The sequence below is a fragment of the Mytilus californianus genome, unplaced genomic scaffold, assembly GCF_021869535.1.
Source record: "Mytilus californianus isolate M0D057914Y unplaced genomic scaffold, xbMytCali1.0.p SCAF_23, whole genome shotgun sequence".
Taxonomy (NCBI): Eukaryota; Metazoa; Mollusca; class Bivalvia; order Mytilida; family Mytilidae; genus Mytilus; species Mytilus californianus.
This window is the reverse complement of record NW_026262672.1, coordinates 3,563,705-3,588,818: the sequence shown is the minus strand read 5'-3', so window position 1 is coordinate 3,588,818 and position 25,114 is coordinate 3,563,705. Positions and strand designations below refer to the sequence as shown.

The window sequence follows — 25,114 nt, the reverse complement described above, 5'->3', positions numbered from 1 at the left end:
TGGGATCCCACTGGGATATTGTGGGATTTTGATTGGAATATACTGGGATTCTGATTGGGATCCCGCTCTTTTAGCGGGAATCCCGAAATTTTATCCCAGTGGAAATATACTGGGATTCCAGTATATTTCCACTGGGATTTACATCGGGAATCCCGGACTTTTGGCGGGATTCCCGAAATTTTATCCCAGTGGAAATATACTGGGATCCCAGTATATTTCCACTGGGATTTACATCGGGAATCCCGGACTTTTGGCGGGATTCCCGAAATGCTACGATTTTGCATTTTCTGAGGGAATATACACATTTATTACTCATTATAAGGTAGATGAATATTGCCCTTGTTGTATCAAATCTGTCACGTATATATAAACATTGCGGCATGAATTACATTGTATTGGCCATGTTTAATATCTTATTTCAATGGCTCTCAAGTTCCCATTAAAAAAAAATGTACTTGTATTTAATGTCAGATCCTTAAACTTCCATCAAAATTATAGATACTAGTACTACTAGCAAACTTGTTTGCCATTTTTAATGGCTGCTTATATTGTTAAATTACCCATTAATTAAATATGGTACTCACCCCACCCCTCCTCCCCATGTTCACTAACACCTTCAAGCATTTCATTGTCTTAATTGTATTTAGATACGCAGTTTTCACCATGGCTTAATGATGCTCGCTGTTCAGTTTCAAATATTATAATATTAAAAATGTGTGTCAGATATAAAGGATACATGTGAAGTTCTCCTCCTTTCTGTAATTAAATTTGCTGTCTCTGTACTTCCAACTAGTATTGCTGAGTAAAGGTAACTGGAATCTGCATGCAATCCGTTTACTTTCAAAATTGGCAGCTCCATTTAATCATTTAATCCCCTAAAAGTATCAAAAAAATCCACAAAGAATCAATTGTTCTAGACATTTTGAAGCAATAAATTCAATAGAAATATTATTGCATGTTTATACAGTATACATTGGAAGCCAGTTGGAATCAAATTAATTACCCTCCCTCTTTTTTTATCCCCTGAAGATAAAAAACTAGCGACTTATTATTTTCACCAAATAACCATTCACACAATTCAATTAAATTTTTACATATCTACCAGTTATGCCTGTTATGTGACAACAAGATTATTCAATGTTGCTAAAAATAAATATATTTTTCAGTTTATGCAGGAACATATATATATCAGATATATCTGCATGTTCCCAGGTTTATGCTTTCAGATTTTCTGATGTTGATTTGCTAAAAAAAAAACCATAAAAAAATCATAGTTCCTCAATAAATTATATTTTATAATCTCATTATATACACATGTTAAATTAAATTTTTAATGCACTTATCTGAAAACATCTTCACCATCACATGGAATCTTCTATTTTGCTACAGCGTAATCACATTTTGATGACGTTTTTATTGAGTACTCTAACGTCGAGGTGACAATCTCGCCCCATATTATATCGGCCAGAAGTTGATCCGTCCCCGTAACGGTATTATAAAAATAAATCAAGGGTGTCGTATAAAAGTATTTATTACTGGCCAGTTTTTAAAAATAAGAAAAAAAACCCTTTAATTTAATCGGCACAGGGTGCATGCGGATGAACTAGTGGCCGCATTATCTAGGACGGTATTTTCTAGGGTCGGACTGTTCAGTACAATTACTAAAAACCACGTGGTCATGACTTGTTTACATAAGTTGAGAACCAAGGTTTTACGATGTCGATCGTTGGCCTATCATTGATCTGATAATTTTTCTATGTTATTTAAATGCCGGACAACAGGTAGAAAATCAGAAACGATCCAGCTTGTCTGGCAAAACAGCCGTTGGCGTTTCTCGGGCGCCCTTTCGTTTTTATCGCGAAAATCTCGGCATTTTTCTGACTTTGAAATACTGTCAAACTAAAATTTGTAATTCTTCCATCAACAGAAGTTCAGCTAGCTGTGTAAACTGTCAAATTAAGTGACCCATTAAGTGCAGGGCTTCACCTGACAGCTTTGGTGTCAAACACATTGTTAATTAACACAAATAACCTTTGCTTTATGTCATAAATAATTTGTGTATTTCAAAAATGTTTCAGTTACTTCCCCTTTTTTATCACCTTTTCACAATATATTCCTTAAATTTATTGGTTTTTTTTCTAAAAAAAAAAAAAATAAAACAAATTGAATGCAAATGCATATCAGAATATTACTTTTAATTATTTTTAACCTGAAAACACTTCAAATATAAATATTTTGAAAATTATTTTTTTCATCTTTACTTCCATTAATTGATCTATCAAGTGCATTCAAATAATAATTCAAATTTTCATTGAAAGAGGACAACTTTTATTTTTAGAAGCAATAAGTGGGGGAGAGGCATTTAAAAAAGGGCATCCAATTTTTCAAAGCACCAGTTTTAAGTGGGGTCATTCAAAATATATTGATTTACAAAATTTAGGTTTTTCACAGAATTCTATAACCAGGATATATTTTACATTTCCAGGATAATTTTTTTTAAATTCCACACAAAATTCTGGTTTATGTTTCCCTGTTTAAAGTAAGATGGGATCCCGGTTTCAGACAGTTATCCCAATGGGATCCCAGTTTCGTATATTTATCTTGCTTCAACTGGGATTGGATCCCAGCTTGAGACAGATATCCCAATGGGATCCCAGTTTCAGACATATATCCCGAATGGGATCCCAGTTTCAGATATTTATCCCGAATGGAATCCCGACTTCTGAGGCCCATCCCGGCTTATCCCGCTAATTTTACCGGGATTTGACTGGGATCCCGATAGATCCCGTTTTCATTTTCTCTTGGGTAGTTTAGTAAAAGCTTACATACTAGCCTAAGGAGAATTTGTACGTAACTATATTGAACGTTTTTGATTAGGTTCACCAATGAAATCTTCGAAAATTGATTTCCAACAAATATAAAACTGAAGGATCTGCAGTAAATCTCTATAGATCTCTCTCGTTGCATCATTTTCAAAGTGCTTTCTGTTAGCCTAGGGGTCATCCATAATAATTGTCAACCATTTTCCAAAGTGTACAAAACGTACACTTGGGAGGACAAATGGAGGAGGGGGTTAAAAAATCAAACATTTTTACCGTACACTTTTTTTTAATTTCTGGAATATTTTTCGTTTCCACAGGGTTCAGTTTTTATTACCTCAATGAAGCTATTTATCATCTATGGGTTTGAAAATAATGTGAAATTGTACATTAAAAGTAGCATGTTTCAAATTATATGCAAGCATCACAGATACATGTCATAAAATAAAACAGTTATTTGATTCAGTTTATTTTTAATGCAAATTTCTATATTAAACTAAATTATAATTATGATAATAGACAGGATCTTCTTTTTATTAAGAATGATTGATTCTAGTCTTGAAATCTGAAAATGGTTGATGTACACTTTTTTGAGGGAGGGTGGGGGTCTGAAAAAGTATATGCTTTGTACACTTTGGAAAATGGTTGACAATTAATATGTGGATGACCCCTTAATCTTTACAAATTTATATTCTGAAAAATCACACTAAACTAGCTTATTACTTCTTATGGTGGTTCACTCTGCATTCAGAAGGTCACTTCCATATTGATTGAAGTTACCCTCTTTCCAGGCTTGTGACTGGCAAGATTTTACATATCTTGGCTGCATTCCCCACCCACCACCACATTGCAAATTTCAGTCCAAGAGGAACCTTTTTTATACTGTTCACTTTAATAAAATTGCTGTGTAAAAATTAGTTTGATTTCTATTTATGTATTAATTGTAATTTATATAGCAAAATGATTACATAACTTTCCCATGTTTGCTGCCCACCTTTATTTTTTAGTCTGAAGAAACTATAGTGATTTCAATTACTTTTTATTTTTACGGTTTTAACAAATTAAATGCTTGCCATTATTTGAAGAAATATTGTCACATGCAGACATAATTGATATTTTTTAAACATTAACCTGTTTAAATTAAAAAAGAATATGACTTATTCGCATATTTATCATTTACTCTATTTATAAATAACTTTTGTTCGAATGAGAGAAAAAAATCAGATTCATTTAATATCAGAATTTCCTGAAGGTGCTTGACTTGGACTGATGAAATAATGCAATACAAAATATGGCATGAAATGAAGCATGGAGAATTTTACACAGCAAGTAAACCCTTAAATGCCATTTACATCTTCTCTGAAACCACTGTTTTTAATACTTCTTCTTTGAAACCACTTTTTTTATTACACCTTCTTTGAAACAAAAAAATAAATTAATTTGCAATTTGAAAAAAAATTGGTATATTTTTGTTATATTGCCAGTCATTATGATTTTATTGTTGGCCCTTTTTTCAATTTCTGGTACTTTATTATTAAGTTAAATTATTTTATTATTTTTTCAGTCTTTATTTATATAAGAATATTTTAAACTTAATTAACTCTTCAAAAGGAGAAATTTTTAATGCACACAAGAACTGTGTACAAAACATTAACATGTTTAAACTTTATTAATGATTATAAACATTAAAATTAGTTATAAAAAAGCTATAAATTTAGCAGAAAATTTATGAAATCCTAGATGAGAAGCTAAAACACTTGTCATAATTTATTTCAAAATGGTACAGATCATAATAAATCACATGACCAACCCTATGGCCAACCTACCATGATACTGTTTCCTATACACATTTTAGATGACCAGATATTTTAACCATCACCTGGATACCTAATAAAATGGCAAAGATTAACATTACCTTTTTTAGAAAGGAAAATAATAATATTACCATGATGACTACAGTGCATGTCAGTGTGACATTATTGAGTCAAGTCATATCCATTAATTGTTGTCAAATCCAGTGAATTGCTATGTCATATCCAGTAAATTATGTTGTCATATCCCAGGGGTGTCTGGTACTGAAAGGCCAATGCATCATCCAGCCTGCCTATGCTTTTATCTAGCAAGTCTGTATAAACGTCTCCTTCTAAATTCTAGATACAGGGTGGACTTGGTATTTCATGATTTTTGTGTCTCTTTCAACATTTCCTATTGAGCAAAGATTGGAATATGGGTTTAGCGTAGAAAAACCCACACTGACCCTTAATTTTTTCAGAACCCTATCAATGACTTTTTCCTATTATTTTAAGAATGAAAGGTATAGCGCAGAACAACCACACTGACCCATGGTATACTAGTCATATCAAATAGTTGAAGGAAGGACTTTTAAATTCAGATGTTGTCTTTATAACTTGTTTAAAAATACTTGTCCCGTTGCATGGATGTACTTGTCCTATTGGTTGAACTTCGAATTTCCACACCCCTGGGATTATCGAGTAAATCATTGTCATATCCAGTATATTTTTTAGTCATATTAGTTAAATTTCTGTCATATCCTGACAGTGATATCATCCTGATGTTATTGGAAACTTGGTATAAATCTCTGGTTGTACTCATGGCGGTAACTTAAGTACAGGTAATGAGGCCTGATACTGTATTCACTGTTTTGAAAAAAAGAATTTAGGAAAAAGCTTCTAACCATGCTTATTATTGAACCAAACTGGAATTGAACATTCTCATTATAGTCTTAGACCTAAAATATTTGAAAATTGTATTTGAATCAAACTTGCAATTGTATGAAACTATTTTAAAATCTGACATGTATTTGACTTCAGTTCCCATTTTTTACACCAATGAGTCTCAATATTACATTCTTGATAAGATTTTTCTGCAGATTTATAGATATGCAGTCTCCTGGACTTAATTACAAAATATATTAATTTCAAACAGTTTATACTGAAGATGTCAGAATACAGTATCAGCCATGTTTGTCTATTGAAGAGGTCCCCTTCATAAATCCTTTCGTATTAACCACAAGGTCTATTTAAAAACAGGGGCAGGCTTTGAAAATGAATGTAGTTGCAACAAGGTTTTAGTAAATGCTCCTATCGAAGGTCAAATTGTGACTAAGGTTCACATGGAAGAGCAGCAATTAAAACAGTTCTGATTTTCCATTTGTTTTGTCTTTTTGTAATTGCCTGTTGTTTACATGGGATGCTGTCTGCCATATTCATTGATATTTTGCTTTAGCACAAATCAGGATATAGATTTACTGGTTTGAATCATTTCTCAATTTGTTCACACCAGGTTCAATTGTATCTTGCTTCTTAGTATAGGTTTTGCTCATTGCTAAAGGCCCTCCTGAACAATGATCTAAAATTACATTCTAGTCTGTTTGTATGGCTATCTGAGGAATAATTGTGTCATTTGCAATTATATCACATTTCCTTATTTTTTGTCTCCTATTTCATACTGTATAAATTTTCCAGCCCTAATATTATATATAGTTATACATCAGCAGTAGGAATTATTCTGAGGATTCAACACACATATTAAGTCACGGTAGTTTGTAATTATCCCTTGTTTAAAAGTGTTGCAGGGTACCCTCTAAACAACCTGCCCCCTTCTCCTTTTTTATGTGTTTTGCCTTTATGAAAATAGCCTTATGATCCAAGCCACTAAGGGTGCACATTTATATAAAAATATCCAGTGCACCATTTTACATATTAAAGTGCTCATTATACAATTTTATGATTGATCAATTCACTATTAAATGTACATTAACATGATTAATGTAGCGGTTACTGAGTATAAAATAAAGCAGGGTTCATATTCGTATAAAATTAACATGTTCTAGTCCTAATATGCATGTGATATTTGCCATTTGATGTTAAATACCTGCCAACATGACCAAGAGGCTAAAAAAATATATAATTTATCTGAACTTAAACCCATTACATTTGTTTGCACCGGTCCTAAGTCAGGAACCTGATGTTTAGTAGTCGTTTGTTGATGTGGTTTATAAGTGTTTCTTGTTTCTTGTGTTTTAGAAAGGTTAGACCGTTGGTTTTCCCGTTCAAATGGTTTTACAAATGTCATTTTTTGGGCCCTTTATAGCTTGCTGTTCGGTGTGAGCCAAGGATCTGTGTTGAAGACCTCACTTTGACCTATAAATACTTTTACAAATTGTGACTTGGATGAGAGAGTTGTCTCATTGGCACTCAAACCACATCTTCTTGTATTTATAGAAATATAAATTCAAAGTGTATGATACATAACTTACATAACTTGCGTATACATTGGATGTTTTTAAGAAATAACTATAGTCAAATAGTAAAAAAAGGTAGTATATGTAGAATTTAGAAAATTGTTTGTTCTTAAATTTCTTGTGCTGCACAGTGACCAATAGCTGCTTACATCTACATGTATGTCCTTTTGGTCAATTGTAGATAAATGTATCATTGGCAATCATACCACATCTCCTTATTTTATAACTTAAGTAGGTATGGCATTTTGTAAAATTATTTTATATGTAACATTTAAGAATTATTATGTAGTGCACTGGACATTAAAAGTAGTACATTCCCCAGTGATCAAGCAGCTTTTGAGCAATCTCCTTGTCAGCTAACAGATTCTCCCGGTTCTCCTTTCCATCATCTTTTGTTGTCTCTTCTTTCAGGGCAAAATATTTCTTGCTGACCTGAATCTGTAGCTTGGAGAAAGATTGATCAAAAGCCGATATAAAGGATTTATGACCGGGGTGTTTAAGCTTCAATTCCCTGTACTTAATGCAGTCTTCCACATCTGATGATGGGCCAAGTAGTTGGACAACCAGGTCGAATGTTGTCTTCTTTCTACGTGATGCTGAAGCATAAAAAGGTATATACTTAGTAAAACATTGTAAAATGATACTGAATTTTCACGTACATCCCTTCTCACAAGTATTTTTTTTTTTTTATATTTTTTTAATTCAGTCAAACTAGAAAAATAGCTACATAAAAATGTATGTTTTATTCCTAAAATATTAGATGCTGCTGCATGCAGTGAGTAACTTTGTCTGCATACTAATAATAATCTTTAATTTAGCACACAACTTGTAGAAATATTGATTAACAACATGCATTATATTAATTTTTATACCCCACGCAACGAGTTGCGGAGGGTATAATGTTTTTGACCCGTCTGTCAGTCCGTCCATCAGTCCTGTTTCTTGTCATCGCAACTCCTCTCAAACCACACAACAGAATTTCACGAAACCTTTTTAGATAATAAGGACATACTACGTAGATGTGCATATTGACAGGAAATTACGATTCAATTTTTTTTCCTGGAGTAACGCCCCTTTGAACTTATTTGCCCAATATACTACTGCAACCTTTTGTCATCACAACTCCTCTCAAACCACACAACAGAATTTCATGAAACCTTTTCAGATAATAAGGACATACTACGTAGATATGTATATCGACGGGAAATTATGATTCAATTTTTTTTCCAGGACTTACACCCCTTTGAACTTATTTGCCCAATATACTACTGCAACCTTTTGTCATCGCAACTCCTCTCAAACCACACAACAGAATTTCATGAAAATGTGTAGATAATAAGGACATACTATGTAGATGTGCATATTGACAGGAAATTATAATTCAATTTTTTCTCTGATACAATTTTTTTTTCTTACACTTATTTTATTTCTCCAATGACAATGTGGGGACGTGGGGTATGTGAGCGCGCTCACTAAGGTTCTTTCATGTATTACAAATTTTATTTAGAAATAACTCTTCAGAAATGTCATTTCACTTCTTATTTTGCTCTTATTAACTTATTACCAAAGTTCAAGTAATAATATTACAACTTACCAAATTCTTGGTTGGAAATTTCAGAATCAAATAATTTCCTTTTGCATGATAGTGGTTTCTTAGCTGAAATTAAAAGTTTTTGTTTTGAAAAAGGTGTGATTAACAGCAATCCAACAACATAGAAGAAAATTATTGGCTTCGATATATCTGATCAGTATTAGAAAATGAAGATTGTGTAACCTACCTGGTAATGGTTTTGGTTTGGTGATCAGGTTTTCATGGGCATCAGTGCTGTTATGTTGTACAGCCCATCTCAAAACTGAAATTAAAACATATTTTATATATATCCTGTATATCTGAATGATGTGGAGGTATAAGAATAGAAAGAAGTGTTATGATTGCCAATAAGATATCTCTACACTAGAGACCAAATCAACACAGAATTAAACAACTACAGGTCACTATACTTCTTTCAACAAAATTTGTTGGTCAACAAATCTTGAAATGTTATTTTTTTATGGTCAGGTATGACATTGAGATTGTTAATAATGATAATACTGTGATTGGAGGGATTTTTATACGACCGCAAAAATTGAAAATTTTTTGGTCGTATATTGGTATGACGTTGGCGTCGTCGTCGTCGGCGTCGTCCGGCGTCGTCCGAAGACACATTGGTTTTCGCACTCTAACTTTAGTTTAAGTGAATGGATCTCCATGAAATTTTACCATAAGGTTCAATACCACGAAAGAAAGGTGGGGATTGATTTTGGGGGTTATGGTACCAACAGTTAAGGAATTAGGGGCCAAAAAGGGGCCAAAAATAAGCATTTTTGTAACTTCCAGACAATAACTTGTGTGTAAGTGTATGGATCTCTCTGACATTGTACCACAAGGTTCCATATCACAAAGGGAAGGCTGTAATTGATTTTGGGGGTAATTGCCTCCAAATTTTAGGAATTAGGGGCCAAAAAAGGGGCAAAAAACAAGCATTTTTCTAGTTTCATGAAAATAACTTGTGTGTAAGTGTTTGGATATTTCTGAAATTGTACTACAAGGTTCCATATCACAAAGGGAAAGCTGGAATTGAGTTTGGGGGTAATTGCCCGAAACGTTTAGGAATTGGGGGCCAAAAAGGGGCCAAAAATAAGCATTTTTCTAGTTTCCAGACAATAACTTGTGTTCAAGTGTATGGATCTCTCTGAAATTGTACTGCAAGGTACCATACAACAAAGGGAAGGCTGGGATTGAGTTTGGGGGTGATGAATCATAAGGGGGTTCAAAAAATTTGGGGGGGGGGGGGGGGATTTTTTTTTTTATTTTTTTCCTTTTTTTTTTCTTTTTAAATTTTCCATTTTAAATTGGTTATTTCTGATTAATATTTAAAAGCAAATAATAATGATATGGTAGGAGATACACACCAAACAGGATGTGTAAATTATTATATAATAAGTATTGTGCAATAGCAAGAAATTTTCAATTGCACAGTATTGCACAATTGCAAGAAATCTTCAATTGCACAGTATTGCGCAATAGCAAGAAATCTTCAATTGCACAGTATTGCGCAATAGCAAGAAATATCCAATAGCACAATATTGCGCAATAGCAAGAAATTGTCAATTGTACAGTATTGCACAATAGCAAGAAATATTCAATTGCACAGTATTGTGCAAAAGAAGATACTTCGTATAAATTACTTATTTCTTGATCAATTTCAATGGGGTTTTATTCTTGAATTCTTGGGGTTCTTTAATATGCTGAATCTAACCGTGTATTAAGTTTTTGGATTTTGGGCCCCGTTTTTAAATTGGTCCACATTGAGGTCCAAAGGGTCCAAAATTTAACTTTGTTTGATTTCATCAAAAATTGAATTATTGGGGTTCTTTGATATGCCGAATCTAACCGTGTATTTAGATTCTTAATTTTTGGTTCCGTTTTCAAATTGGTCTACATTAAGGTCAAAAGGGTCCAAAATTAAACTTAGTTTGATTTTAACAAAAATTGAATTTTTAGGGTACTTTGATATGCTGAATCTAAACATGTATTTAGATTTTTGATTATGGGCCCAGTTTTCAAGTTGTCCAAATCGGGGTCCAAAATTAAACTTTGTTTGATTTCAACAAAAATTGAATATATGGGGTTCTTTGATATGCTGAATCTAACCATGTATTTAGATTTTTGATTTTTGGGCCCCGTTATCAACTTTGTCCACATTGAGGTCAAAAGGGTCCAAAATTAAACTTTGTTTGATTTCATCAGAAATTGAATTCTTGGGGTTCTTTGATATGCTGAATCTAACCATGTATTTAGATTTTTTATTTGTGGACCCGCTATCAAATTGGTTCATATTGAGGTCAAAAGGGTCCAAAATTAAACTTTGTTTGATTTCATCAAAAATTTAATTATTGGGGTTCTTTGATATGCCAAATCTAACCGTGTATTTAGATTTTTAATTTTGGGTCCCGTTTTTTAAATTGGTCTACATTAAGGTCCAAAGGGTCCAAAATTAAACTTAATTTGATTTTAACAAAAATTGAATTTTTGGGGTTCTTTGATATGCTGAATCTAAACATGTGTTTAGATTTTTGATTATGGGACCAGTTTTCAAGTTGGTCCAAGTTGGGGTCCAAAATTAAACTTTGTTTGATTTCAACAAAAATTGAATATATGGGGTTCTTTGATATGCTGAATCTAAACATGTATTTAGATTTTAGATTTTTGGCCCAGTTTTCAAGTTGGTCCAAATTGGGGTCCAAAATTAAACTTTGTTTGATTTCAACAAAAATTGAATATATGGGGTTCTTTGATATGCTGAATCTTACCATGTATTTAGATTTTTTATTTTGTGGGCCTGCTATCAAATTGGTTCATATTGAGGTCAAAAGGGTCCAAAATTAAACTTTGTTTGATTTCATCAAAAATTGAATTATTGGGGTTCTTTGATATGCCAAATCTAACCGTGTTTTTAGATTTTTAATTTTGGGTCCCGTTTTTTAAATTGGTCTACATTAAGGTCCAAAGGGTCCAAAATTAAACTTAGTTTGATTTTAACAAAAATTGAATTCTTGGGGTTCTTTGATATGCTGAATCTAAACATGTGTTTAGATTTTTGATTATGGGACCAGTTTTCAAGTTTGTCCAAGTTGGGGTCCAAAATTAAACTTTGTTTGATTTCAACAAAAATTGAATATATGGGGTTCTTTGATATGCTGAATCTAACCATGTATTTTGATTTTGGACATTGGACCATAATAGGTAAATTAAAAAAATTGAAGTTCTTAGACCACATTCTTTCTGTGTCAGAAACCTATGCTGTGTCAAATATTTAATCACAATCCAAATTCAGAGCTGTATCAAGCTTGAATGTTGTGTCCATACTTGCCCCAACTGTTCAGGGTTCGACCTCTGCGGTCGTATCAAGCTGCGCCCAGCGAAGCATTTTATTATCTTTTAATACTGTATGTAGTCTTCTAAATGTGTACAAATTAAATGAATCATTCAAAGATCTGCCATCCAAATCAAAATATCTAAATACCATATACAAAAATGACATACTACTTCAAACAACGATCAGGTATATCAGTTGTTCTGCCTATAATCATCATAATGAAATGTGTGGTTAGCAAAATTGTTTACCTTTAATGTAGGATTTGTACTTGTCCTTGGTTTCGGAGTTCTCTTGTTGTTTTCTTTGATGGTCAACTGCTAGTACATGTACTTCAGGTGGGTCTGTTTTAAGGAAATGAGGGAATGTTTGCATTTTTATTTATTTACATTTTCACCATAGGATTTATGCTTTTTAGATGTATAAGAAATTACATAATATTTCAATAACTGAGATCATATATAATATATATTAACTGTGGATAGTATACACTTCAATATTAAATGAAGAAGAAAAAAATGGAAAGAGAATTGACACAATAAAGGTAGACATTTAAAACCCATAAATCAATACAAAGCTTGCAATTACATTAATTATAAATAATTCAATAATAAGGAAAACTGTTGACTTTTTTTTTGAAGAAGTATATATTATGTTTTATTTTCTGTAATTTTCAGGAGAAGCTTACCAGAATGACGAGAGGGTTTCACTTTCAGAAGTGTACACCCTTCCTCCATGGCATTGCTGACCTCATCATTTGAATCAGTACATTCATCTACTGGCAGATGACTAGAGTCCCTAATTTGATCCATTGGTTCATCATTTTCCTTGGTTATTGTAATAGCTGCAAAAAAGGTAAGTGCTTCTCTCATTAATCATGATCCAAATTTTCTCTTGCTTTAATATTAAAAATGACTGACTTGTAACTAGTGCAGGACATTTATGTACATGTAAATATAAAAAAGAAGATGTGGTATGATTGCCAATGAGACAACTCTCCACAAGAGACCAAATGACACAGAAATTAACAACTATAGGTCACCGTACAGCCTTCAACAATGAGCAAAACCCATACTGCACAATCAGCTATAAAAGGCCCGGAAATGACAATGTAAAACAATTCAAACGAGAAAACTAACGGCCTAATTTATGTAAAAAAAATGAACAAAAAACAAATATGTAACACATAAACAAACGACAACCACCGAATTACAGGCTCCTGACTTGGGACAGGCACATACATACAGAATGTGGTGGGGTTAAACATGTTAGCGGGATCCCAACCCTCCCCTTAACCTGGGACAGTGGTGTAACAGTACAACATATTATGGGAAAAATGTACCCATTTTATGGGAAAAAATCACATCTGTTGATCATTAGTTTTTTAATAAACATGTAGCTTGAATGGGTCATCTCCTTCTCATAATAATGATTTTTACATCGGATGACCGTGATTGAATGTATATATTTATTCAAATTTAATAATACATATATATAAATGCATCTTTGGTACCATTATTTTACCTTCATAATCTTGTCTGTCAGGCTGGTAACTGATGGTGATATCTGATGCATTGTCTTCTGTAAAAGAGAAATTTATAGATTATAAAAAAAATGATGCATGTTAGCAGTGCACAAATATATACTTTTAGAAGAATAAAACAAATATTCCTTTTATTTAATGTATTCAAAAAACATATTATGAACATGATGAAAGTACCTTTCAATGTGTGTTTTTCACACCAAGACACATATTTTGAATTTCCATCATCATCAAACACCTTCAGTTTTTTTAAAGGTAGCAGTAAATACCCACTTTCAAATTTATCGACTACCTTAGCCCAAGCATTTTTCAAAATTTGTTCCTCGTCTTTCAGGCCAGATGATCTGAAATGGTGAAGTGGAGGTCCCTCAGGTCTTGAGGAGGGATCATTTGGGCCATCAAAAAAGACCAACCCTCCATTTTCGAAAAACCACCAGACATCTTGACCCTGTAACATGAAATCTGCAATTCTCTCCAGATGGCATTGGACAAAGGAAGGTCGCTTATTGATTAGTTCTGCTGAAAATGTAGATCTTGGTCTTTCTGGCAACAGCCTTGCCTGCCTACTTATTGTTGAATCCTGTATTTTAAATGACTCTGGTTTATCAGGTGCGTTCTGCTGACTATTGAACCTTAGCATAGCATTGTCAGCAATCCATTTGGGTTGTCTGTTGGTCGTCATTTCCGAAATTCTTCTTAAGTCGCCAAAACATCTTTCCTCTTGTTCAGTGTGAACAGATCGTAAAGAGAAAATTCTAAAAGTGTTAGGAAGATGGACTGTGACACTATGAAAATGACTGCCGTAAAACTTTCTAGATGTCATTTTTAATGGTTTTCCAATGACATTCCTGCATACCATACCAAATATTAAAGCCTGATTGAAAAGTCTTAAAATCATCTTAGGTGTTCTTGATTCACTGGGAAGGTATGAAATGTTAACAATTTCAACAAGGGAATTTATAAGCTGCATAATGTTGTCCTCTATTTTTCCATTACCATGTAAATCTGATGTAAACTGGGCCAATTTAATTAAAAACAGACGAGCATCTGATCCTTTGATCTGGTTTTTGTCACCAATTGTGCTGTTTGAAAAATTTGAAAACTGCTTTTGAACGGATGAATCAGAGATATGAAATGGTAACTCTGTAATTACGTTTTGGATTACATTCGTTAAATCATGTAGGGGTTCACAGCCAAGAATTTCATATTTTCCAATGTTTAGATCTTGTGATGTCAGGTGTGGACTGTTTGTCATCAATGCTGGTGGTCTACAAATACCATGCAGTGTCGTAGTCAAAATGGCTTGAAGGTCTGGTTTAAGGGAACAGTCAAAATCAATTTTCCTGCTGTCTAACTCTGTCATGATTTCATCTTTTTTCAGGTTTTGATAGGGGTTTAGACAGCCTTTTTTCAATTTCTGTAGGGAATTTGATGAAGTGGCCAACCTGCATCTGTCATCCAAATCTTGAGCAGAAACATGGAAGCAATGGAGTAGATTGGTATGTTGTTCAGCATGAACTCCACAAAGACATGGGTAATTTCCTCCTCGTTGTTGACCACCTTCAAACTGCCTGGCAGGTCCATCTCCGCTAAAAAGTCGTAAGCAGTCCTGTATTTCGTAGTCGTCATGTTTGATTGGGGTGTCTATATCTTCCAAGTCCTCCAGTCTAGTTTCTACATATGTCATTTGTTCTTCATCTTTACAACCTGCATTTAATATTTGAATGAATTAATTTTATAAGTGGCATCATGGACAGGTCTCCAAGTTGGTTTTTTTTGGGTTCAAAAATTAATAAAATCATAGATTCTGAGTTCTACATTCTTTTTCTTGTGCATTTTTATTTTTTTTTGTGGGGGGGGGGGGGGGGGGGGGTTTAAAGGGGAATTAAGCTTTGCTCACAGAACCATTAGTAACGCAAAATTAAATAGCTGTGAAGTGGCCTAGAAATGGTAAAACACGAAATAAAGTATCTGCCAAAATAAGTTGGTTTTCACTGGTTCACTGTTCAATGTATCTTTGAGGTTTTTTATTATTATGTTGGTGAATTAAATGTCTCGAATGAACAATTAAGCAGCTAACATATATTTTGGTATGAATTAAAGTTTTGATAAATTTCACAATAAGAAGTGATTAAATACAGGAAATTTAGTGTCCATTGTTAACAATTTCTTTTAGGGGGAACATGTGTGGATGTATACTATTTATGTACTAAATGATTTATAAAAATGTTTTATCTTGTACAATCATTTTTTTCAGCATCACGATAAAAAGAATATCTGGCAATAAATGGAATACAGATTTTCTATATAGGACAATGACAGAGCAGGTAATTTTTATACGACTGCAAAAAAAATTTTGTGGTCGTATATTCGAATGACGTTGGCGTCGTCGTCCGAAGACACATTAGTTTTCGCACTCTAACTTTAGTTTAAGTGAATGGATCTCAATGAAATTTTACCATAAGGTTCAATACCACAAAAGGAAGGTGGGGATTGATTTTGGGGGTTATGGTACCAACACTTAAGGAATTAGGGGCCAAAAAGGGGCAAAAAATAAGCATTTTTGTAACTTCTAGACATAACTTGTGTGTAAGTGTATGGATCTCTCTGACATTGTACCACAAGGTTCCATATCACAAGGGGAATGCTGGGATTGATTTTGGGGGTAATTGCCTCCAAATTTTAGGAATTAGGGGCCAAAAAGGGGCAAAAAACAAGCATTTTTCTAGTTTCATGACAATAACTTGTGTGTTAGTGTATGGATCTCTCTGACATTGTATCACAAGGTTCCATATCACAAAGGGAATGCTGGGATTGAGTTTGGGGTAATTGCCCTAAATGTTTAGGAATTAGGGGCCAAAAAGGGGCAAAAAACAAGCATTTTTCTAGTTTCATGACAATAACTTGTGTGTAAGTGTATGGATCTTTATGAAATTGTACTACAAGGTTCCATATCACATAGGGAAAGCTGGAATTGCGTTTGGGGGTAATTGCCCAAAAAAGTTTAGGAATAAGGGGCCAAAAAGGGGAAAACAATTAGCATTTTTCTAGTTTCCAGACAATAACTTGTGTTCAAGTGTATGGATCTCTCTGAAATTGTACTGCAAGGTACCATTCTACAATGGAAAGGCTGGGATTGATTTTGGTGGTAATTCCCTCAAAATTTTAGTAATAAGGGGCCACAAAAGGGCAAAAAACAAGCATTTTTCTAGTTTCAGGACAATAACTTGTGTGTAAGTGTATGGATCTTTATGAAATTGTACTGCAAGGTACCATATCACAAAGGGAAGCTGGGTTTGAGTTTGGGGTAATTGCCCTAAATGTTTAGGAATTTGGGGCCAAAAAGGGGCAAAAAAACAAGCATTTTTCTAGTTTCCAGACAATAACTTGTGTTCAAGTGTATGGATCTCTCTGAAATTGTACTGCAAGGTACCATACCACAAAGGGAAAGCTGGGATTGAGTTTGGGGGTGATGAATCATAAGGGGGTTCAAAAAATTTGGGGGGGGGGATTTTTTTTTCCTTTTTTTTCTTTAAAATTTTCCATTTTAAATTGGTTATTTCTGATTTATATATAAAAGCAAATAAAAATGATATGGTTTGAATAGGTGAATTAAAAATTTTTAAGTTCTTAGACCACTTTCATTCTGTGTCAGAAACCTATGCTGTGTCAAATATTTAATTACAATCCAAAATTCAGTGCTGTATCAAGCTTGAATGTTGTTATTTTTATTTTACAGCAAAATGCCTAGAGTGTGTAGGTAAAGGTAGTATAATCTTTGGTTAGCAGTCAGAGGACTTACTTAAATGAGTGATTTTCTAAATCACTGATTCAAGTAACATTATGTCCATAAAGGTTGGAAGTAAGGGTTGTCTTTCTTTAATAATCACGTATTTAAGTAGTACAAATTAATCACTAGACTAAGTGATTTAATTTTATTGTAGCTTTAAATATAGAATACTAATGATCCAGGCACTAATTATATTGTTAAAATTATCAGAACCAACATCTGTGTTGATAGGATGACCGGGTCATGTCAGGTGATGACCTTGTACTAAATCTAGGATAATGACATAAAAATCACTTGTTTAAGTATCATACCTCAATTTCCTTCCAAAAAATCACTTCTTTAAGTACCATTATTTTAATAACCCCCACTAATTTCAACACCCCCGAACAGTGAAATTTTTATCGCGAACAGTAGAATTTTATTACATAATCTATAAGATGAAACATTGAATTTTACAGGAAAATTACTCCCACTGCAGGGAAAAATCTGTTAAGAAAGTATCATTTGATTATGTAAAGCCATTTTTATAGCATTTTTTCAACTAAAATATAATTTGCAGCTAAACGATTGCACCAAAGGCATAAACCTTGCTGCTTAAAAGAAGCAAAAAGTTCATTTTTTTCAATTTTACTAATGAAAAGATATTATCTAAACCTATGTGTTTAAAATTTTGGTGAAACTACAAAATCACAATTTGTAACAAAACTTTGAATTTGCTACTTAAATAAGTGATTTAAAAATCACTTATTTCAATAAGTCCCCTGACTGGTTAGCTTGCTTGCTAGCTGTACCATGAAGTCATTATTAAGTTAGGTATACTAAGCTCCTTTAATTGTAGACTAGTCCAAACAGATAACCAATATATCTGTCTGTAACTAGGACTACTCTACTCAGAAAGGAGGGTAGTATACCTTTATACCTAATAATGATTTCATGGTTCAGCTTGCAAGCAAGCTAACTAGAGATATTACCTTTACCTACACACTCTAGGCATTTAGCTGGTAGATTTTTATTTTTTTTTAGCATGTTAATGGTAAATAATGTAAGCATTAATTGGCCACTGACAGCCTTCAACAATGAGACCAACCAATACTGTATAGTTGGCTGTAAAAGGCCCTGACAAGAAAAATATGAAATGATTTAAATGAGAAAATTCTACTTTTGAACAAATAAAAATTGTTACTCTTGGCACATTATTATGAAAACAGACAAACTAGACTTGACTCTTAAGTCCTAAATGCCACATGCTTAATGCAGATAATAATTTTATAGTCTTTGGTCTGACCAAGCTGGGAATTCAACTTTAATTCAGGGGAGCACCCATTCCACAAGACCTTCATCAAGAGGTTGTTCATAGAGAATTAAAAATGTGCTAAATGTAGTGTGGTGAATTATTGGACTATTACCTGATTGTCCAAATATATAAATTTTTGGCTTTTCAACTTCTGCTTGTACATTTATAGGTTTTCTGTCCGGGTATTTTTCCATGTACTCCTGATTTGTTAGATAGTTAGCTGTGTCATAAAGCCAAGATAGCATAAAACAAACATGAATGATTGAGTATATCGCTGTGGTCATGCCAAAGTTTTATACTTCTGGTACGTTCCACAGATTTTAGGAAACTTATGGCATTTTCTCTATTTTCAGGTTGACTCTCCTGGATTCTCAAGAATCGTGATCTGAGCTCTTGGTCCGATATGTTGTTGTATTCCTCATCAGTGAAGAAGCGTAGAGTTCCAGATTGAATTTGATGTTCTAAAGCGGATTTTCTGATATGTTGCATTGGAATTTTTCTACCATATATTTGTTCCTTCTCCTGATTAAGTGTACCGGCATCTGTTATTTTCGTTTTAATTATTGATTTAGGGGCAACTGGTTCTCCAATATATAATTCCCCTGAAGAAACCTTCCTCTTTATATCTATCTTTAGATTCTTAGCTGGTCTCTTGGTTGGTAGGGAAATTTTTATATTCTTTTGGATTATTATTTTTTTGGCCCTCCTGATCCTTCGCAATCTTAAATTTTGAGTGAAATTGGGATTTTTGGTTTTAGCATACTCTTTCAAAACTTGACCGGCATTTTTTGGGGTTGTTCCTTTCTTAGTTTTAACGTCGTACTTCCTAGCTAACAGTGACCAATTAATTGAACTACCTGCTGGATTTTGTTGAATTTCTTGTAAGAATGATTCTTTGTTAAATTTGTAGTTGTCAAAAGTACCATGATGTTTCTTTGGTTTGTAACCTGATTTTTCTTTGTCTAACCGAGACAGGACCCTTTTACTGGCATTTTTTTTGGACTCGAAACTGGTTGACATTCTGTCCCTGGTATACTGATTGAACGATTTTCCGGATGCAAGAAATACATGTATGTCCTCTCCAGCGTCAGTAAAAGCATCGTCCATTTTTTGTTTAGTTTCTTTTAAGTTTCTGTCAAATTCCTTCCTTTTCTGCTCTGGTGTTTTCAACGGAGATATAGAAACCTTAATTGGGTTTTCAAATTTGATGTTAAGATTTTTTTCCATCATTGGTTGAACAATTTTAACTATATTTTGTACAGCCTTCAGTCCCTTTGTTGTTGTCCCATGGCTAGATGAAGGTGTACTCTGTCGTATAATTGTGTTGGTAACAGACTGGCAAAGTGCTGTCAGTTCTGTAACCTCTGGAGCAGCAGACTTATGGAGGGATGAGTGCTCAATGTGAACAGTATTGCAAAGCCTGCAATTCTCCAAAGTATGTTGTTTTTTCTCCGGCTCTGGTAGTTTTTGCCAATTTTTAAAAGAAAAGTACTCCAGAAACTTATTTTGTTGTCCTTCTTTGTTGTTGTTGTTCCAATACTTTTTGTCAGTTATGTACCCCTGAAGCCTTTTATATTTTAAACTAAAATCCTTGAAGTTCATAGTCATCTTTGGATACTGGTCTATGAATATTTCATAATTTTGAAATCTGTCTTGGAGACTAATATGGCTTGAGTAGATGGGGTTCTTTTTGTTTTCTTTTCTCTCTTTCCAGGCATTTATTGAGGAAAGGTCTTTGGTTGCTCTTGATATAATTACTTTTGCAAAGTTACAGATGTTCATTGTGTGGTTTATTTACAGCTACCTATTAATTATAAAATCATGTATTCTTGAGGCTGTATTCTGGAATTTAAAATTTTTGTGGGTTTTTTTTTTTGTGTGTAGATGTTAACAATAACTTTATGGAGAAAAATTAATTTTTATTTTTTCATATAAGCACAATGCCCATCACAATATTATGTTATTGAGATATATTTCAATTTTGACAGTCAACAGGCTGTGAGTTGAGTTGGGGTATTTGATGACAAGATGGCTTGATTTTAGCATCTTTAAAATTAATTTGATATATATCTTGAGATGTGATATGATTGCCAATTACTTATGAGAAAACTCCACCAGAGACCTTCTGACAGAATTAAGCAACTAAAGATTACTATATGGCCTTGAACAATGAGCAAAAACCATACTTCAGAGTAAGCTGTAAACCCAGGATCAATCATTCATAAATAAAAAGAAATTGTAAAAAAAAAAAAAAGAAAAGGCTATTGTTATAAATGTTTCAAAGTTACAGATGTTCATTTTATGGTTTATTTACACGAGGTCTTAGATGTACTTTTCTGCTTGCTATGTATAAATTGTATTTTAGTTACCTTTGGTGTCATTTGACATGTATTATTGTATGTTCTCTGTTCTTAGTGACAGATTAAAAAGGGGTTTAGATTATAAAAAAAATGTTCCTGACCCAAATTAGAAACCTTAAAAACAACAACAAACTGTCAATCCCTCAGTTTAAGATAGATGTGTTATTGGCATTGAGACAACCATTATATATATTACATGAAGACTACATTAAGTTGCATTCTAAATGTATGAATTGGTTTATTTTGTATTTGGGTTGTTGGTTGCTGCCTTGTTGTTTTATATTATAGTTGGACTGTTGACTGTCTTAATGCTGTATTTTGTTGTTGGTTAGCTGATTTTATAGTTGGGTTGCTCACTTATTGATGTATTGTATAGTTTAAATGATCTATTTTATAGTTGGGTTGCTAACTTATTGATGTATTGAATAGTTTAAATGATTTTTTTTATAGTTGGGTTGCTCACTTATTGATGTATTGTACAGTTTATAAATGATCTAATTTATAGTTGGGTTGCTCACTTATTGATGTATTGTATAGTTTAAATGATCTATTTTATAGTTGGGTTGCTCACTTATTGATGTATTGTATAGTTGAAATGATCTATTTTATAGTTGGGTTTCTGTCTTATTGATGCTCTTTGATAGTTTGGGTGATGCCATGCTGATGAGTGATGTATTTAATTGCAGTTTTATTTCTGTATTCATTGTGTTACTGTTTCATAAATGTATTATGTAGTTGGGTTGCCGTCTCATAAATGTTCTGTGTAGTTGGGTTGCAGTCTCATTTATGTTCTGTGTAGAGAGGTTGCTGCCTCGTTAATGTTCTGTGTAGTTGGGTTGCAGTCTCATTTATGTTCTGTGTAGAGAGGTTGCTGTCTCATTAATTTTCTATGTAGTGAGGTTGCTGTTTCATTGATGTATTTTGTAATTGGTTGCTGTCTTATTGATATTTACACTAAATCACCTGTTATGCTTACAAGTTACATATATTATTTATCTACCGAAATATGTAGATTATATCTGCATCATAAAGTATGCATTTTCATGTTAGAAAAAAAATTGTATTAAACTTTAATGGTGTTATGTTATTAATTATTTCAGCTCTGTATCAATACTAATTACCAATGGACAATTTGTTAAATTAAATTGTTCATAAAAGTCACCCATTTGTTTAAGTGGTAAATATATTTAGTAATATTTGCCAACTTGCAATCTGCTTCAGTATATTATAGTATACTATATTATAAAAAGGAATTTAGCAATCCAGATGATTATGGACTTGGAAACAAATTAAGAACTATGACTTCCAAAAGCATGAGCTTTGTGTCTGAAACTTCTATGTAAAATAGCCTGGTTTTAGAGGATTCCAATGGTACATGTATATGGTTGCTCAAAACTAACAAAAGGAAATAGAAATACGAGTACTGACACTGTTCCAACTTGTTTTGGTTTTGGGATAGACGTATTTAAATGTATAACTGTGGAGGGTGGCTGATGGAGCTACAAAAAGGATAAAAGCATAAACTTTACGGATGTCCTCATCCTTCTGAACATAGCTTTGGTGATATTTAAACCCCCTCCCCTTTTAACTTTTTTTCATAGAATTTGCAACTATTGAACTGATTTACTCCAGATTTTTTTTATCAATAAAAGGTAAGTTAATATAAACATTAGTGCAAAAACTGGCATAATCCTATTGATTATTAAAGATAATTACTGGATGGTGGTGCTGTCGAGATGAGCGGGAAATATTTTTTCGCGATGTCCAAAGGGATATCTCTTGTAATTCTGGATAGTTTTCAATTAAAATTTGTGATAAATGCTGTTGAAAATTACTGCCTCAAAAATACACGATAGTTTTGATAAAAATATAAATCGATATGAGATGATGATAGATTGTTTTTCCCTGGTGCAAGTTGCATCATTTGCTTTCTTCCATCTTCAATATAGTTGGTACAGTTCACTCCGGTACTTCAGGGTTCTAACATGAAAATATTTGGTAATTAATCAATTGGTATACAAAATTTATAGAAAACATACTGTGTAGGATAGCTATTGTATTTCTAGGATATTTGTCTCTAATTATTTTTGATCTCCAACAAGTTTTCGAGTAATATTGTTAACTGTTATTTATCCTGTACGACCTCGTATGTATTGGAATCTTCCAAAAAAACCGGGAAAACTTTAGTACATCTTCAAATATTTTAATTTTATTTTTTTAGAAATTAATTGTATATTATAAACAAAAACCAAATGTTTCATCGATGGTAATAATAATTATAAAATTGTATTGACAATTGAAGTTTGCCGCCAACCAACTTTCCTGTTTTCGGATGAGACCTGTGTTATTCCGTCTTTGCTTTTCTACGTCTTTTGTGCGTTTGTATTTATCTCTGAAACTGAAAACAAGTCAACAACATTTTTTTTATACGAAAAGTGCAGGTTGAAGATCGATTAGTACTTCTTAATTTCAGACATGTATGGATTCAGCAGATGTTGCAGTTTATAGAAAGTGCTGTTACAAATCGAAATAATTGTGGTTCATTTTTCTAGCGCCATTGAAAGGGTATTGTTGTGACTTTTTATGCCATTTTACTCATAAAAATGGTTCGTATTTCAACTTGAGGTTAAAAATTGAACTTGTAGCAGCAGTTTTTATATAAAGTAGACCTAGCAGTATCTACAATTATTTGGTTGGCATTTGTACGTTGCTATCTTCAACCTGCACTTTTCACTTTTGTGATCGATTATGTTGTTTTTAGATTAGTGGTCACGTGACTACTTTCACTTTACCGCAAGATTTTACAATGTAATAAAACTGTTTACATGTATGTTTTATGGAAATAAAAACATTAACCTATAATTTTAACAAATGTTATAGGTGATAACAAGCGTGTTTTTGGCATATACAAATTATGGCAAAAATTAATTGATTTTCCTTCAAAGTGCCTTAACCTCGCTGCGTATCTGAAATTGTCTATAAGTAACAGGAACACATAATTTATTCTTGATAAAACAATAAGCTGGACTCTTATCAACAGTACAAACTAAAGACTTCATATTCAAAAATGCTTGAACGGGACACAATGGAAAATCTGGTATTGAGACTAGAGGTATCAATAATTCTCTCTCACCAAACTGAATGGTTTTCGACCATTTAACACTTATCAATAATAATTGATTGATTGATTGTTGGTTGCTTAACGTCCAGTGGCAAATATTTCATGCATATTCAGGACGAGAACAAGTTCACAATAAATACAATAGGTAGGTTCTGTAATAGATTAAGGGATTAAGGTCGGAGAAATTTAGACTGCCACGGGAAATGAGGGTATATTGGATAGGGACAGAAATTTAGCCTTGCAACAGGTCACCTACGGACCCCTCAAAGAGTTGTTGCAAAGGTTCTTAACGTGCAAAGAGCGTGGCACTCTCTTTACACGAGACATCGGATTTAACGTCCCCATTCTGACCGGACGTGGCTGCAAATTTGTACATCCCGCACAGCCAAACGGACGCCCCACTTTAGCGAGGGTTTTACCGCCGGTCGGAGGAAGACCAATGGTGACCATACTTCTATTCCCCAGTCACCCTTGGGGAACTTATCAATAATAGCTTACGCTTAAAATCGAAAAGGATACTATTTCTGCAAAGCTGCTTATTATGATCAAAAGTAGAAACAGAATCTGGAACCAAATTAGATTTTCTAAACATAAGAAAAAAAGCATGTAAAAATAAACACCATATAGTAGCATCATGCGCACTATTCATATCTAGTTTATTATAAATTTCAAGTAAAATGTGAGGAGTAATAGTCAATGCCTGTTTTAGACAATGTGCCTTAATTCTGTATGCTCTGCATAAACCTCTTAATACTAATCTCAAATGAAAAGCTTCAAACTGTGGATATTCTAAATCTAACAGTAAATGCAAATATTTTACTGAACTTATATAATTCTTGATAGAGCCAACAGATTTAAAACTTCTACTAAGAAACTGTGCATATAATGTCAAAACCTGAACTGTAGCAGGAACCGGATTAAGTTCAAAATATATACAAAACATAAAAAATGATTCTGAGTTTTTTTATTTTTATAAGTACTCTCCGCAAAAGCATGTTTAGCAGAAT

General features: G+C 33.1%; 1 protein-coding gene and 1 long non-coding RNA gene across 2 annotated transcripts; one reads left to right on the top strand and one right to left on the bottom strand.

The window, feature by feature from the left end:
* Positions 1–7,383: 7,383 nt before the first annotated feature.
* LOC127732315 (uncharacterized) lies at positions 7,384–12,823 on the bottom strand. The gene is made up of 5 exons (XM_052241379.1): positions 12,688–12,823; positions 12,251–12,343; positions 8,862–8,936; positions 8,678–8,740; positions 7,384–7,679 (listed from the first exon to the last, which is right to left on the bottom strand). Exons 1-5 carry the CDS (start codon positions 12,809–12,811, stop codon positions 7,384–7,386), a joined length of 651 nt encoding a protein of 216 aa, XP_052097339.1. The 5' UTR covers positions 12,812–12,823.
* On the top strand, positions 7,557–15,385 carry LOC127732318 (uncharacterized). The gene is made up of 4 exons (XR_007996178.1): positions 7,557–7,694; positions 12,677–12,854; positions 13,877–14,151; positions 14,924–15,385. It is a non-coding gene; the product is annotated as an uncharacterized LOC127732318 (long non-coding RNA).
* The last annotated feature ends 9,729 nt before the right edge of the window (positions 15,386–25,114 follow it).